The sequence below is a fragment of the Apteryx mantelli genome, chromosome 3 (assembly GCF_036417845.1).
Source record: "Apteryx mantelli isolate bAptMan1 chromosome 3, bAptMan1.hap1, whole genome shotgun sequence".
NCBI classification, from domain to species: domain Eukaryota; kingdom Metazoa; phylum Chordata; class Aves; order Apterygiformes; family Apterygidae; genus Apteryx; species Apteryx mantelli.
In genome coordinates, this window is record NC_089980.1 from 134566650 (window position 1) to 134582317 (window position 15668).

Genomic DNA, 15668 nt, shown 5'->3' on the forward strand with positions numbered 1-15668 from the left:
GAGTATTGTCAAGTCTTTAGGCAGGATAAAAAAAGCGATGCCTTAGGGTAATATTTTGATCTCATCCCACTGGTGTTTTTACAATTAATCTGATTAAGGAGGGTCTTGTCAAGGCCAAATGCTGTGTCAGGTTTTTGGAAAATAGCCTGCAGACAGGCACATATACGCGCTGGCTGCAATGACCTGTGCATCCTTGTCCTTCTGAAGGCAGGGCATGAAATTCACTGCCCCTGACTTCTGGAGGACGGAAAAATCCTTCCAGCAAGTTACTGGCTGGTTTCAGAGCTTTCTCCAGCACTCAGGAGGATGTTTTATCTCACCCTTCTCTCCCCTTCCCGTCTATACGGCTGCAGGGAACAAGCGGCCAGGTTCACTTCGGGGTCTGTGAGGGTTGCAGCAATGCTGAGCAGATCCCAAAGCTAAAATCACAACCGAGCCAAGCTGGCCTGGAGTCCCTAGGGGCAGGGAATTACCAAATTAGCACCCCACAGCGAGAACGTGCCTTGAGAGCTAGTCAAGCTGGATTTATGGTCCAAGGCTTTAAAGGAGGCAACGGAGTATCTCCAAACTTTTAGCAAGTTAAATAAATAGAGTCCCCCACGGGCAGGGTGGTGACTTCGAGCCCTCGCAGGAGCCCTTTGCTGTGGATCCGCTCGGGACTGGGGTCCCCGCGGCCCCCAGCTGCTGCCCTGGAGGTTTATACAGCTGCCCTGGAGACAGGAGGAGCCGGGGAGGGGGACGCAGCCTCGCGAGCGCCGTGGTCCCGCAGCAGGGTCAGAGGTGGAAACGTCGGGGCGAAAAGAGGAACAGGTGGGTAGGGGCCGACAGCGGGAACACTGGCACTTTTATTTTTGGTGGCCCTCCCACCGTACGCGCGCATACGGCGCTGGAAAGCGCAGGGCACGACCGCCTGGAAAGCATCGGGTTGCGCTGAACGAGCCCCCCTCCCCCAAAATAAGGGCATCGTCGCGCTTTCAGAGGGTGAACAGTCGGGGAAGGAAGTGACATTTCCTTTTAACTCATGCAAAGCTTCTGAGTTAAAGCACCAAAACAGGGTTATGCTTAAGTGAGCACGCAGGGCTTCGTTCCTCATCCCACCTGCGTGCTTTTGTCCTCTCTGTTTCTTGCCTCTTTGCCGTGAAGATGGGTTTGTGCAGCAGGAGACACAAGGATGTCTTGATTAGAGCTGTGTGAGCAACCAATTATGCAGGTCTCGGGCAGTGTCGAAAACCTGGGGTGGGGAAACACTTGCTGTGGTTTGACTGGAATATTTTGTTGTGACTGGACACGAAATGGTATCTTACTGGATTCAAGCAGTTTATAAAGACCTGAAGAGCAGAATTGCAAGAAGGAAAACAGAAGGGAATCTGAAAGAAGTTGTTTTAATTGGAAAAACAAATTGAGAAGTTTCATTTGAAAAGAAAAAAAAGCTGAAATGAAATGTTTGGATTTGACTGATTTCCTTCTTTGTCTGGCCGTGATCAACCCATCAGAGCCAAGCTGAGGTAGAGCAACGCTTTGCTGCATTCTTGGCTGGGGGTAAAAAGGAGTTCTGGCTGAAATATTTTATCTGCCTTGAGTTCTCATCTTGATGAAGGCCGATCATAGCATTAATAATAGCTGGTAAACTTGGCAATCGCAAACTTATCAAGTGGGTCAGAACTGAACCTCATCCCCGAAACCTTCATATACGAGAAAACAACGAGCAGTTACCAAATCTGCCCCTCTGGTTGTACCAATGGTCAAGGTATTTGTGCCAACAGTCAAGATATTTTCTTCTGCAGTGTCTCATCCACACAGCCCGTGAGCATGCTGCTTTCCCAGCCTGGTGGGACTCAGTATTTCCTTCTGCATGCAGAGGCTAGTACTTTTGGCTGAAGATGGTTTAGGTTTTCTCACTGACATCGGCCAAGCTGGCACTGATCACATAAGCAGAGCTCCTCATGCTTTCACATGCCTGAAATACTTGGAAAAAAAGGCTTTGCTCTTCCTGGATGAAACGGAGAACTGTTTACTTTCAGTGCAACTGCTGTCATTTGGCTAATGCTGGGGCTCTGTGGCTTCCAGCAACCAGAGATAACTCAGACCTGGGGAAATGGAGTTCCTCCCCTGCTGCTATTAGGACACAGTATTTCTATAAAAAAACAATGTTAATCAAGCCTATAGTGAAATCTTTTCTTAGACATTAATGATATAGAGCAGAATTAAAGTTATTTAGGAACCTCTGTTGCTTTCTTGTGGTGTAACAGGTTGGTGTTTTGTATGAGTGTTTATTCCAGAGGGAATTACAATATCCCTGAGATGTGGCTTACTGCCAGCACATCCACTCAAACCTGCTGTATGACTACAGGCCACAGAGCTTCATGCAAGGTGAATGAGTCCAATTCCTGTTCAAAGAAAAATATCCGGAAAAAAATTTCAGTTTCTACTAAATGGGCAGCTTTAAACATTTTCCTGCATAACCAGGATTATTGCAAGTTGTCCTCTGCTCTGCTCTGCTCTGCTCTAGCACGTTTTACGTAAAAGTGCAATCTGTGCAAGCCAAAAAAAAAAAAAAAAGGAAGAAAGAAAAAAGATATGTCACTTGATTCCAGCCCTGAGAAATACAGTGGCAAGCTCTTCCCTTGTCTCGAGGTGAAGCAAAGCCCAGGAGCAGCCCGCTGCAGGCTCTTTCCTTTCATGTGACCAATACACACAAATCCATCGTCCCCAGGGGCTCGGGGATCATCGACAGCGGTGGCAGCCTGTGAGAAAGGGGCGAAGGGAAAGAAACTGTGCTCTCCTTTCATTCACGAGGGTCAGCTGTCCCACCTGTTCCCCCGCTTAGACATGGGTAGCAGGGACAGAGGGGATGGGGCAGTAACAGCATTCAGAATAAAAACTTATCGAACAGAAGGAATTTCACATTAAAATGAGAAACAAATGGACATTGCCACAATGATAGGAACGAGCACAGACATACAGGCCGCTGGACATAGTGACAGGGCTGGTATTTGGCTGAATCATTCCTCTGAGAATTGGGACCAGGCCAAGAACAAGCTTCCCAATGAAAGATTAATGACGGATGAAACTCAGTAGGTGCAGAATTGCGGCTTGATTCGGAAACCCGATCCACTGCCAGCTGCTTATCTAAACAAGTGCCGCAGTGTCAGTCGGCAGCAGGGCCTCCGCAGACTTCCCTGGAAGATTGCTCCCGTCCAAGAGACACCTCTTGATTTTAGCAGGGAATGCTACCTTTAGGATTTTTTATCTAACCTGTACATTTCTCTTGTGGGATGTGTTATTAGTATCGCACGGTTTGCAAAGGTTGCGGCATGCGATTTTTTCCCACGGCCGCGCTGGATTGCGTGCCTTTGTCTCTATTTAAACTGAAATCTTTGCTAGGCTAGATGCTATCTCTTATCGTGGGGATATAGAGCACCTAACACAATGGGGCTGTAGTCTTCCTTGGGTACTAGCACTAGCATGATAAAAACCCTGTAACACAGAGATTGGAGGAATGATGGTTCATCACACTGAAACAGAGCCCTGCTTGACGTGAAGTGTGAATGAGACTGTTTATTAGTAACCTGGAAGACGAATATCTCTGGAAGACCTCCAGAATGGGACACTTCATTCAAATTTACATTCTCTCCTGACAGCCACGGTTTTGCATTTAGGCAAATTTCTCAGCCGTGAAGCCAGGGCTGGCCTGGACCTTTTGTTTCCCCCAGCATCCTGTGTGCTCCTTGGCAGGAGCACTGCGGATCTGCTGGAGCAGGGAAGCTCCCTTGGCATGCCAGCGGGAAGCCCTGAGCCGCGGCAGGCAAAGCCTCTGCAAGGTCCTGGTTTCTCCTTACCCCGTTGCCTTCTGCAGCCACACACTCTGGCATCTGCCACGGGGTGGGCAACTCGCATCCCCTCTGCGACCAGCGCGACCGCAGAGGATGTGAGCTGAAGCACACCGAACCTTGAAACCAAAGACGCCTCAAACCTGTCATTAAAGCAGCTGCACTGGCAATAAATTTAGTATTTGAAGAAATTCGTCGACTGTTTAAAATGCAGCGAGAGTGGCTATGGCAACAACCTCAATAGAGTTTTATCAACCTGAAAAGTGACACTGTAAAGACATGCAGAAGGGCTCCTGGAGGCACCAACATTTTTTCTCTCAAAGGAAAGAGTTAAGCCTATTTCAAATCAGCTAGAAAAATGAGCCAAGCACAGTCAGGCAGCTCAGTTAAGGGCTGTAAATGCATTGGCTTTGTCAGATTACATCAAGAGAAAAACAGACTATAAATTTAGATCTGAAACAAAACCAGAGTGGGTCAGGATTTTCATTTGAAATATTTGGAAAAGATATTGTTTTGTTAACAAGATGAACATTTAGCAAAATGAAGTGGTGGTAATAAAATGTTTTAAAATTTGAAAATGTTTTAAAAAATGCCATTTAAGATTTTCAGAAAACTGCTTTTTCTTTTCTTTGTGAAAAAAATGTTAGGTGATATTTTATGGAAGATGTAAGCTTTTTCAGAAAACATTGATATACTTTGATAACAGTTGATACATTTTTAGAAGATCTAACTAAAAGTTCCTCAGACTTTTGTGCTGCTCAGTCCCTGATACAAGGAGCAGGAATTAAGAGAAATTTGAAAGTACTGGGATCTACCTACAGTATTTAATAGAATGCTTTTTGGCTTTTCTTCTTCTTAGTTTACCCTCAATCTCTTTTTGCAAAGTTCTTGTTATCTTCCCTAGGACAGTTCACACACTGTTTATATTAATATCCTCTGCTTTTACCATCCACCTTGTGTATGTCATGGCAAGCAAGGGAGCTGGTCAGCTGGAGCCTAAAATGAAGGAATAAAGAAAAGGAGATCCACGTACCATGGGCAATTTCTTCCCATGATTTGGGAAGTGTTCATAAACTAGCTGTATTGGCTCTCTCATGCTCAGGTTTCCATGCTAAGGTGTTTAGTGTGGGGCTGAATGCAGCAAAACCAGACACTGCTTTTGAAATCCCGCTGTTCACTCCCTCCTGACTATTCTTCTTGCTCTACCTGTGAGCATTCAGATATAACTGATGAATAATTTAAGCACCTTAGAACCTTAGAAACCTTAGAAGGAAAGATAGGACTTTTTTGTGTTTTATTTTCTTTAGTGCAGAAGGGGCACTCGAAATCTCGTGCCAGCTTTTCTCACCCTTACTCCCCAGACCAGGGCCACGACAGGGATGGCACAGCTCAGCCTGTTCCAGGATCTTGATGCAGCAGCTTGGTGAGGGCAGAGATTTAAGCCCATGATGTTGTTCCCACTCGAAGCACGCTCAGGACTGTAGGAAGTGCGGAGGGACTGGGTACAATCAGTCTGCATGGTGGGACTGAATAGCAATGAGAGGTCTTTGTCTGGTCTGCGGAGTCAAACTAGATCCTGATATAAATAAACAAAGACACCCAGCCCCTGTGGACCCCAGGGACAATGCTCAGCATGGCTGGTAGATTGGAGGATCCCTGCCTAGCATTGCTGCACTGTCACAACTCACCTTCCCGTGGTTAGCTTCACCCAGTCAGACACTGCAGGCCAAATGGAGGAAGGCTGGGATGCAGACAGGGAAATTCAAAGCAGCATGTTCAAATCCCCTAGGTTCCTTTGGAAATCTTGGCTCAGCACCCTGCATGCCAGTGTCTAACAAGCCTCTCAAGAAAAAAGACAGCAAACACCAAGATTTATTAATAATCAGTCCAGCTTCTTAGCACCTTCTCTTGTGGCCTTGGTTGCTAGGAAGTTTGTGTCAATACACAAAAGGTGAAGTATTAATAGAAAGAAGTAGCAGCTGATGGGACCTCTGCACAGAGCAGTGCAGCCAGTGAAGGGGATGCCCTCACAGGACACACCAGCCTGTAAAGCCTTCCAGGATACATCTCTACTAGCAAGTCAACATTGCAGGGGTCATTCTCTGATCCTGTGGCCATGTCCATGCTATTAACTCTCTCACCTTCAAAAACTGGGTGACTGCAACCATACAGCTCACTGGGAGCAAGTTCTGGCCATGTTGACTGCCAAACCATGCCTGGAAATTGTTTGGGATAGCACTAGTTGGTGTGCGTCAAAACTATGCAGGCGACTGTGTCTGCAACTTATGATCTATGGAGATCTAGTGCCCAAGCCCTGATGCTTTTACTTCACTCTCAGATGTAGCCACAAATTCCAAGGCACAGGTTGGCCTGTGGGAGGTGCTGAAATCTTCTTTAGAGACTTCCCAAGCTTTAAAGCTTTGCTCCAAACACTAACCACTTGAAGCAGTCCTCATCTGATTTCTGCAGCAGGCTGGCAATGTGACTTGATAGCCACCTTCCCTTGTAAAAAACAGTTTGCAAATTGCTTGGGGAGATGAAAAATGTGATAGGCAAGAAGTGGAAGAGGGCACTAAGTACAGACAAAACCAAGCCGGAAAGCAGAGATCTGGCCTTTCTCCAAGACCTACGTCTGGACCGAGTCCCTTGAATTCAAGCAGTTTCACGCCCAGTGTGGCACAGCTTGTACTGGAGGAGGTCTGCTTTTCCATGACCACGTCCGAGAGAAACGTGGTGTGGATGGTTCAAGCACAAGCCCCATTAGGCTTGCTTTACTCCAGGGTGTTTAATGCTCTATTTACAGGTGCAGATGCTGGGATCAGGCAGGAAATGCTCGTGCCTCGGTATGGGGCTGTGCATGCACAAGCAGGATTGGGAGGGAGGAGGGGAGCTCCTGAATGGTTGCAGACAAAATCACTAAACCTTGCCTTATCCCACATTATCCTCCCTCAGCTGTTCTGCTGGGCAATGTCATGTGGCATCCAACAACTGCTGCATTCCTCGCAAGAGGTGTCCGCGTTACAGGGGCTGGGGGCAGGAGCGGAGGAGCCCTCCCGTGGCTGCTGCAAAACTTTTCTGTCCCAGAAGCGCTGCAAGTCTTGGGGAAACTTAGTGCTTCCAGAGCGTGTTGCTGCATATAAACAGCATCTGCCCTGCAAAGGCCTTACAGGGAGCATACTGCTGCCCTCATTTTACACACAGGCTACTTGAATATGGAGCAGGTTAGCCCAGATTATGCATTAGCAAGTGAAAGAGCTGGGGAATAGGTCCAATGTCTCCTTTTCCTGAGATCTGACTGCTTGATCGTGGCATTTCCCTTAAGTGCAGAGAGATAACAGCAATTAGCCCTGGACCCAAGTTAGGCAGAGCCATTCTCCAGAGTGGTGACAGCTCGGTTGGCCTTCAGTTGTGTTTCAAGTGATGGACAGGTGTTCAGTGGCTCCATGCTTCCACCTAGCGACCAAGAGCTACTGCTCACATCTCCTGCTTTTCTTTATTTCCTTTCTGCTTGCATTGCAGGAATGTTTGTCAGACACCCAATGCTGACCCTGTCCACCCCTGTTGCGGGCTGTTTTCACTGGTACGCATAAAGTCTGTAATCTCCGAATGAATGACTGCACATGAGCAAAAACAGATGGCCTGTGGGGATATTTTTAAGCAGAACTTCCCTTCAGCAAGAAAAAAATTGCTTGCACTCATGTGCATGCACACACATGTGAATTTATGCACACACTAATGTGCAGGCGCACATGCATAACATACACACATATATTTATTTATCAAACTGTACTACTCTCCTTTTCAGTGGGCAGTAATACCTAAACATGGTCGTCAGCATGTAGCATGCCTTTACGTTTCATATAACAAGACTCTTGTGCAAACCCACCATTCTTCTCCTAGCCAGAAGTGTGGGTGAGGAGCTTGTGTTTCTGGTCATTAAGGACAATGTTACCCACCAGCTTCCCTCTTTCTTTCCAAGTTGCAACCCATTCAGGAGGATGGTTCCTGAGGTCCCGTGCCTCACCTAATCTGTGACTTTTATGCAGACAATAAACTCCTCTTCTCCTCTCAGTCAAATAAATCCATTGGACCTGCAAATCTGAGAATTTTTAGTGTCTTCTATATTAAGCATTTCCTCAAGGTTGTACCACAAAATGCTGTACAGAGCAACAAAGGCGATAACTCATATTTTGCTCACTGAGATCCAAAGAGGTTGGGGGACTGAGTATGCCAGAGCAAAGATGAGAGATTAAATGTCTTGACCCTGGATGCACCAATAAGCCTTAATGGCCCTGATCAGCCCCACCTGGAGCCTCCCCCCACCCACACAACCATGGGCCCAAGGGTCCATTTAAACTCAGCCCAGGGCTTTCAGTCTCTGTCTGAGCTATGTTATAGATGTTACTCTTTCCAGCCCTGGCTCCTGGATGGACCTTGGACCTGTGTTGTAGCTACATTTCCATCTCTGTTTCCTTTTTGTTGTGATGGGACCCTGGATCTGCTCCATTCCCTCTATCTGGGGCTGTTAATGGACCTTTTTACCAGCACCCAGCTCTGCCCACACTGTTCAGACCTGGCAGGGATGCACCCTGTCCATGTAGGTACTGCCTGTACCAGGGTCACCCTTGGCTCCCAGCTCATCCTTCCTCATGGAGCAGCTAGTTCTTGCTGTGCCTTGTCATGAAAACAGACTTCTGCCTCAGACCCTGGGTCTTGTGACCTCTGGTAGCAAAGTTGCTACTCATGGTGAGGAAAGCATATGCATAAGGAAAGGGATAAAGGAAGACTGGGATGCAAATTATCATTGTCTTTGAAGACTGTCTTTTTTCTGACTATATAAATATATATATGTAAGTATATGTATAAATATGTATATATTTGGAGTATTCCCTCAATATTACTCCTTATTCTGACCATGCCTGCAGTGAAACTCTGGCTAATAAGTAAACTGAGTGTAGACTCTTGGGCAGAACGGGGTTAAATTTCACTGGGTTCCTGTAATCATTGGCTATATGCAGTTGAGACACAGGGGCTTGGTCCAAGAGTAAACCAAACCCAACTGGTTCCACTGTTGGGCAGATCTCCAAAACTCCCTTGAAAGTTGATCACCCATGACTTCCTGCCACTGTGTCTCTGAGTTGAGGCCAGGGAAGAACAAGAGAGGAAGAACAAGCAAGCCTGTTTCACCTCCTTTTGGGGATGAGGTAAGAGCATATATACATGCTGCTGGTGCTCAACCAGTGCATGGTAACTCATTAAACTGTAGCTGTGTTGTTGTGTCGCAGAGCTCCCTGTGAGTTTCAATGGAAGCTTCCATGAAGGCATCCATATTAATGCAGGGCCAGTAGGATTGGTGTTAATGCAGCTGTTCAGCACCTGACTAAGGCTAGTCTGGGTTTTCCTGCCAGTCAGGGGAGGGGCATGGTTCCCCATGGGGTGAATCATAAAGCTATACATGGTCACTGCTCACTGTCTTGCCAGAGACTCTGTAAGGACCCATGGGAGTGCGGGTACCTAAGGTGTGCTCAGGTGGTCTGCATACGCCTTGGTCAGAGTTCCTGCCAAGCTCAGAGGCTCCTAGTAATGCCATGGAAGGATAAAATTGAGAGTATACAAGGAAACCTCAAACTCCACTTGCTGTGAAAGCCACTCCCAGGTCAGATGTCAGCATACCAAGAGCCACCATTCAATCAATTTTTGTTGGGGGTGTGGGGGGGGGTGGAAGGAGAAGAATAAAAAGGATTAATTGTCCTGTTAGAGGATCTAGTTATATACCAAGGGGAGAACAAGTCCAGGTTACTCCCTTTGTGATCATGAAAGACTTGGAACAAAATAGTTAACAGTAGCAAGTAGCTTATGTTAATAATTAAACTTGCCCAATGGACAGGTCTGAGCTCTGTCTGTGATGGGCATTGAGCCTGCTGAGAAACTAGTCCGGTGGTTTTCAGCGCAATGAGGCCAGTGACCCACGCGGGGACTGACCTGAGTGCCTGACACAACTGTGGACCTGGAATTGCAGTAGAGCAGATGTTAAAGGGATGGAACAGCTATTCTGGCATCTGTACTTCCACACTTTGCTCATCTGAGAAAGGGAAGAAGAGCAAATAGAATAAGGTAAGTAATACTTAAAAAAAGCCCGAAGAAGAGTAATAGCAATAAACTCAAAATGTCTTTTATATGCCTGCTTTAAAATGCAAGGTCCATATGCATCAAGACTGTGGACTCTGACCCCTACAAATTCAGTCGTAAAGCCTGCAAGGAACATCAAGTGAACAGTTAAAGCAGCACTTGCAATATAATAGACAGTAGCAGCAACATTGCTACTCCAGTATTTTACATCACTTTTATATCTGGTCTAACTTCTCATATGTTTGGATTTCCCAGAAAAGGCAGGGGGAAAGAGTAGAGAATACCTGATATTGCGTACGTGCCTCATTTCTGCAGGCCAGGTGTGTTTATCAGTTGTGACTATGAAAAACATGCTCTTCACTTGGTGCTTAACTCTGTAATGAGAGACCATTTACCTCTCTTCAGCCACAGCTTCTTTATGGGTAAGGCAACGCCTCAGCTCTCAGAGCATCCTGCCTCTGTTGTGCTTTTCCCAGGGTGTTAAGCTGCAGCTCTTCCACCGTACAGCCCTAGGTATTAACTGCTCCTACTCAGAAGCTCCGAGGAAGCTTTTTCTTTGTGATTTTGTGACCATAACGCACAGTAATTGGATGAACTTAAAACCAGTGTACTGCTTGTGGTAATGGCAATATCACCATTTTGAGTGGATTAGGGGGAAGCATATAAAAAAACAATCTGTTTTGCAATAAAGTTTCTCTGTCCTAGAGGTCCCACCAGCAGACTTAGCTTCTTAACTGCCCACTATGGGTGCATTATGTTCCACTCTGATCTCCACAAAAAAGCCCCCCACTTTAAGGGAGGGACAGGTGCTTTGGAGACTACACAATATCTGCCATTAGTGTTCATTTTAGATCCAGGAGGGCATTTTAAAGTGAGTCTTTTTGTTTCCACGTATGGTACTTTGTTTCATATCAGAAAACTGTCTTAGCGTACAAACTGAAGTCCTTCTGAATAAATTTAAACAGCAAGATATGCACCAAATACACTCCAACCATTAGTAGGTGTTCAGTCCTTCGGGCTAGGCTAGAGCTAGCGCGGAGTAATGCTCCTGAAATGCTTACAGTGTGGATGTTGATCTTTAGCACCAGTTGCTTTGTGCTACAGATCTACTTGTATTAGGATCTGCAATGAACGCAGCTGTCTTTGATCTGTATTTTGTTCTCTTCTGCCATTATCACTGTTTTCCTGCCCAAGCGGCTTATCCTAAGCAATTATTTGTGTTCTCTGTTTCTTTTTCTTTAACACGAGATCAGTACATTGCTATTGCAAACATCTCAGTGACCAGATCAGTATTGGGTGTTAATAAATGATAGCTTCTCCAAGCTTTGACCAACTTAATTAAAACTCCTTTTTGTGATGTCTGGCAGAGAAGCAAGTTCATCTACCCACCCCCTTTCACTTGAGTAAGGAACGTGTAGTACCTCAGCAATATTCAGCTCTTGTGGACAGAATTTGATCACATCCCTTGAACAGCGTCAAAAGCACTTTTTCTACAAACTGCAGATCACTTTTCAACAGGCATCAGTCCCTTTAGTAATCAGTCAAATCATCATATCCTCAGAGCCACTGTAGCAGTATTCCACAAAGAACTAGTCCTGGGTGCTTTGTTCCTTTCATTTGTTTATTTATTTTTAAGATGTTTCATTATGTACCTGCTAATTGGCTCAATTGGCTTGGTTTTGATGGGCCTACAAACATTTGTAGAAAACTGCAGAGCAGATAGTATGATGGACGGTTGTTTGGACTGTCTCAGGTGACCTGATAGGCACTCACCAATGTAGAAGAAGGCTTCAATCAGTGAAAGGAAGGAAAATCATTGGATGGAAGAACATAGGAGATCTTGGTACCATCATCCCGGAGGCAGAACTGGTCCCTAACAAAGTTGAAGTCTGTCCTTTACTAACTAAATAGTGGAGCAGGAATGTAAAAGTCCTGAAAGAAAGCTTTTGTATCATTTTGCTCTTCTGAATTTGAGGGTATGGGTCCTCTCTTTGAGGATTACTGGTTGTACACGGATTCATATGATGATTGGTTTTGCCCTCTAGACCTTACACCAACAATCCTAAATCCTAAACTAGCTTCTTACCATTTGCTGAATCTCTGGTCTGAGATGAGTTTTAACAACCAAGGGATGGTCTGGGTAAGGTGTCCAGCCTATCTTTGTGCTTTGGGGTTTTTGCTCATTAAAATCTGGCTGAAATCATTGCTTCATGATTATTTCCACACTAGTACAAAACCCAGGGCAAAGGCAGTAGAAGCTGATGGTCTATATTTTTAAATGTTGGCTTCAGAGATGAAGAATGACCATGGCATGGTTTAGTTTAGCGGAACAGATGTTACAATTTTGCACAAAGCAGCACAGCGCTAGGAGAATTTAATGCTGATAACTCTAAACCTTGTGTATGCTTTCGCTAATTCAAGTGTGCATAGCCCCTAATCAGACTCAGTCCCACAAAAAATGGATCCCCTGGGGAAAACTCATCCTGAGCTGGGCTGGAAAGTGATCTGCTTGGGGAGGCGTAATGTTCTGTTGGATGTTTCTGTGAGAGTGGTTTGCACTATTTCAGTCTTTTATATAGTGTGGGAAATGAATCGGGGATTTATTTTTGAACCACATCAGTCTTCGTTGTCTGATATAACAGTCCACTGCTCTCCCCTCAGGCTTGCAACATAAAGAAAGAATACAGACAGGGTTTGTTTTTAATGTTACAGGGAAGGTGATAAGGTATTAAAGCCAAGGGCCTGAGCTAAGATCCTGGAGCCAGTCTGTTGTGAAATCCCAGCCCAAAGTCTGAGATGAACCTTTTGAGACCATTTCTGAGTGCTGAGCTGATGCTCTTTGCAGGTGGGTATTGCAGAAGTATTGTCCCCAACCATGCTGGTGATGCAACAGCTGCAAAACACAGTGCCTCTGGGTTAGGTAAAGCCTGACTGAGTGTGAGGCATGCAAAGGTGTCTCTAAGAGGTGTTGGATGCTATGGGATATTGACTGTAGCATGTTGGATTTTTGCAACCGTTATCAGTGGCTTTTGATGGTTCTGTTTCCATAGTTAGCAGGCATTTGAGGGTGGGTGCTTGGATTTGTTGTTAATTGCCTCTGTTCTACTTGGGTTCCTCTTGTGCTTGTTGGTTTCCATTTGCTCAACAGTCTTATGATTCTTTACATGTTGACACCAAGAGTTCATGCTGCGTGTCCAATAGTTGGGTTTAGATTAGTCAATATGGTTATATGAGATTGTGTTGACATGTGGTAAAGAAGCTGGTAATCAGCTGTAGTGCTAGACAACAAACTGGGTATCACTGTAAATAAGGGCTTCTGAAAAAAATCTGAATGCTGGCTGGCCTTTTCTTTCATAGCCATTGGTTCATCTCCATGCTCATCAGAAGATGAGGGTCCCTAAAAGCCTAAATCACCTGAAAATTTTATGCATTTATGAAAGAGACTATCTGACAAGTTGCAGGTGACTTAATTTCATAAAGCATGAGTTTCCAGTCTGGTGTTTCTCTTTTCTAAGAACTTCTGCAAGAAAGAGCTGGACAGGTTGTCTCAGAGCCAGAAACAGATCTGGTATGTCGGCAGTCCTAAATTTGGGGACAGTGTACAGAAGTGAGCAAGCACATTTCTTTGAGAGCTGGAGCAATAAGCACGAGGTTTATTGTGTTCATTTTGATTTTTGAGAAGGACAAGACACTCGGACTGTAGTTCAGTCCACCAAGTCTAGAAAGAATTAAAAAAAAAAAACAAAAAAACACCTCTCTGAGAAGCAGGACTCTTACAGAGGGTAGATAGTTGGGTATAAAAAGGGCAAGTAATATAAAAATTTGTATGCCTACGAAGGAGAAATCAAGTGGAGAGTGGGATTGCAGGAGGACAGCTGTTGGGCCAATAAAATATGCCTTGTCCTGAATGAGATGGGTTTGATGTTTGTATTACGCTTCGGCCTGACATAGTTGGGTTATTTTTGCAGTGACAGCTACAGGACTGCATATTAAGCCCCGAGAGGGCAGTGTCGCTGGAGGAACGTGGATTACTATTACCCTTCCTGGTGAGTTTTTAACTCATAAAGCATATGTCAAAATAATAGAATCAGCTCTGTTCTGAGATTTGGAGGTGGAGCAACAAATTCCAGGTAACAGATACACAGGCTGTGGCACCCTGAAACTGGCTTGAAATTATTACTTCATAAACCATTGTTGATGGTTACCTGTTTAAAATCTTTTTTCAAGTGATAGTCTGATTTGTGCCTTATTTTTGTAGCCCCAGGGCTAGAAAATCTCTTCTCTTCTGCCCACCCCCTTTTTTTTAAAGAAAACTTGAGTCTCTTCCATTCATAAGTCCTCTGAAGCTGGAATTTCAGAAACACTAGTGATGAACATGAGATCTGGATAAAAGCCAAATTGATATGCCTTGCTGATCTATGCCAAAACTGTTAAACCCAACTGCCCCAAATTAAGCCTGATTTTTTTTCAGGAGTGATGAATATTGGCTCCCTGGAAAGAGATTCAGTTTCCAGGCCAAGTGTATGTACTCTGCAGTTCATTTAAGATATTCAGGTTCTGACTTGGTCATTTACAACTGTGATGAACGGCATCTGTCTTGCTTGTCTGAATTGTGTGTTATGTCCCTTTAGAGAGGATGAGCTGGAAGGAGGAGATGTGCCCACCACAGCACTGTGGGGCAGACAGGGAATCACATCTGAGAGCTCACACTTCAAGCTGTCTGTGAGACATTTTGGGGGCACAGGGAGCAGACAGCTAGGCTGGGGGAGAAAGGAAAACACCTTCCTAGGAGCAGGAGGAACCGCATAGTTGACTGCAAATTGAGAAACCGCTTACACCTTTAAAATGAATTTGTAAGCTGGGAATCATCTATAAAGATAGTGTGTGCAAAGGGAGACTTGCTTAAAAGCCTTCTTTATTTCTAAATTGTATGACTAAGTTAGGTACAAAATGTAAGCATGCTAGTTTACATTAATACAAAATATAGCTTTCTGAAGTTGAAAAGACTTTGATCTTTTGGACAGCTTGCTCTAAAGAAATGGACCAAGCAGACCCACCTTGCAGCCCAGGACAACCTGAGGTCCTGTCGGTGTAACTATGAGAAGGGGTTGTGAAACAACTGGTTTTGCAGGTGCTCTAAATATATATGGGCATGATGGGTGCTCCAGTGTAGATGGCTGAGCAGATTCAAACTCCCAGTAAACAGAAATCTCTGCAGTAGAATATGTGTGGGAGAGACCAGGTATTGCATTAGAGGCAGAAAAGCCAGGCAACTGCATGGGAAGACGAATTTGGGCTTAATATGAAATTGGTCAAACCTGATTTAAAAAACCCTGATTAAGGGTGCTAAGCACTGCTGCTAAAGAGACAGTGAATTTCACACTCAATTTTTATATCACGTGTGACTGAATGTGAGTGATCATGTCCTCACTGATCTCTTCTGGTTCATTTTTGATTACTTAGGTTCAACATTTCTCCAGCTAGAGCATGCCTCCTCAGCCAGCAGGTCCCAGCTGGAGGTGTCCCTAGTGAATCAAGGCCTGCCCAGGTTACCCTGTGATGTCTCTCCTGCCTATTTTGACTTATCCACCATAAGATGCAGAACAAGGTATGATCCTTGACTGTTGTGTGGGTAGATGTCTGTCATTTGTATACTAGGATCCTCACTCTATTTGTGTCCATACAGGCAGTTTGGGAGTGTAAGAGATT

The 15668-nt window shown here is 45.0% G+C and overlaps 1 protein-coding gene across 1 annotated transcript in view; it reads left to right on the forward strand.

Moving 5' to 3' along the window:
- The first annotated feature begins 12755 nt into the window (after positions 1 to 12755).
- Positions 12756 to 15668, forward strand: part of PKHD1 (PKHD1 ciliary IPT domain containing fibrocystin/polyductin) — a 270667-nt gene continuing 267754 nt past the window's right edge. Inside the window, exons 1-3 of the mRNA XM_067294855.1 lie at positions 12756 to 12804; positions 13928 to 14005; positions 15423 to 15567. Of these exons, the coding sequence (XP_067150956.1) occupies positions 12756 to 12804; positions 13928 to 14005; positions 15423 to 15567 (272 nt within the window). The remainder of the gene's footprint in view (positions 12805 to 13927; positions 14006 to 15422; positions 15568 to 15668) is intronic.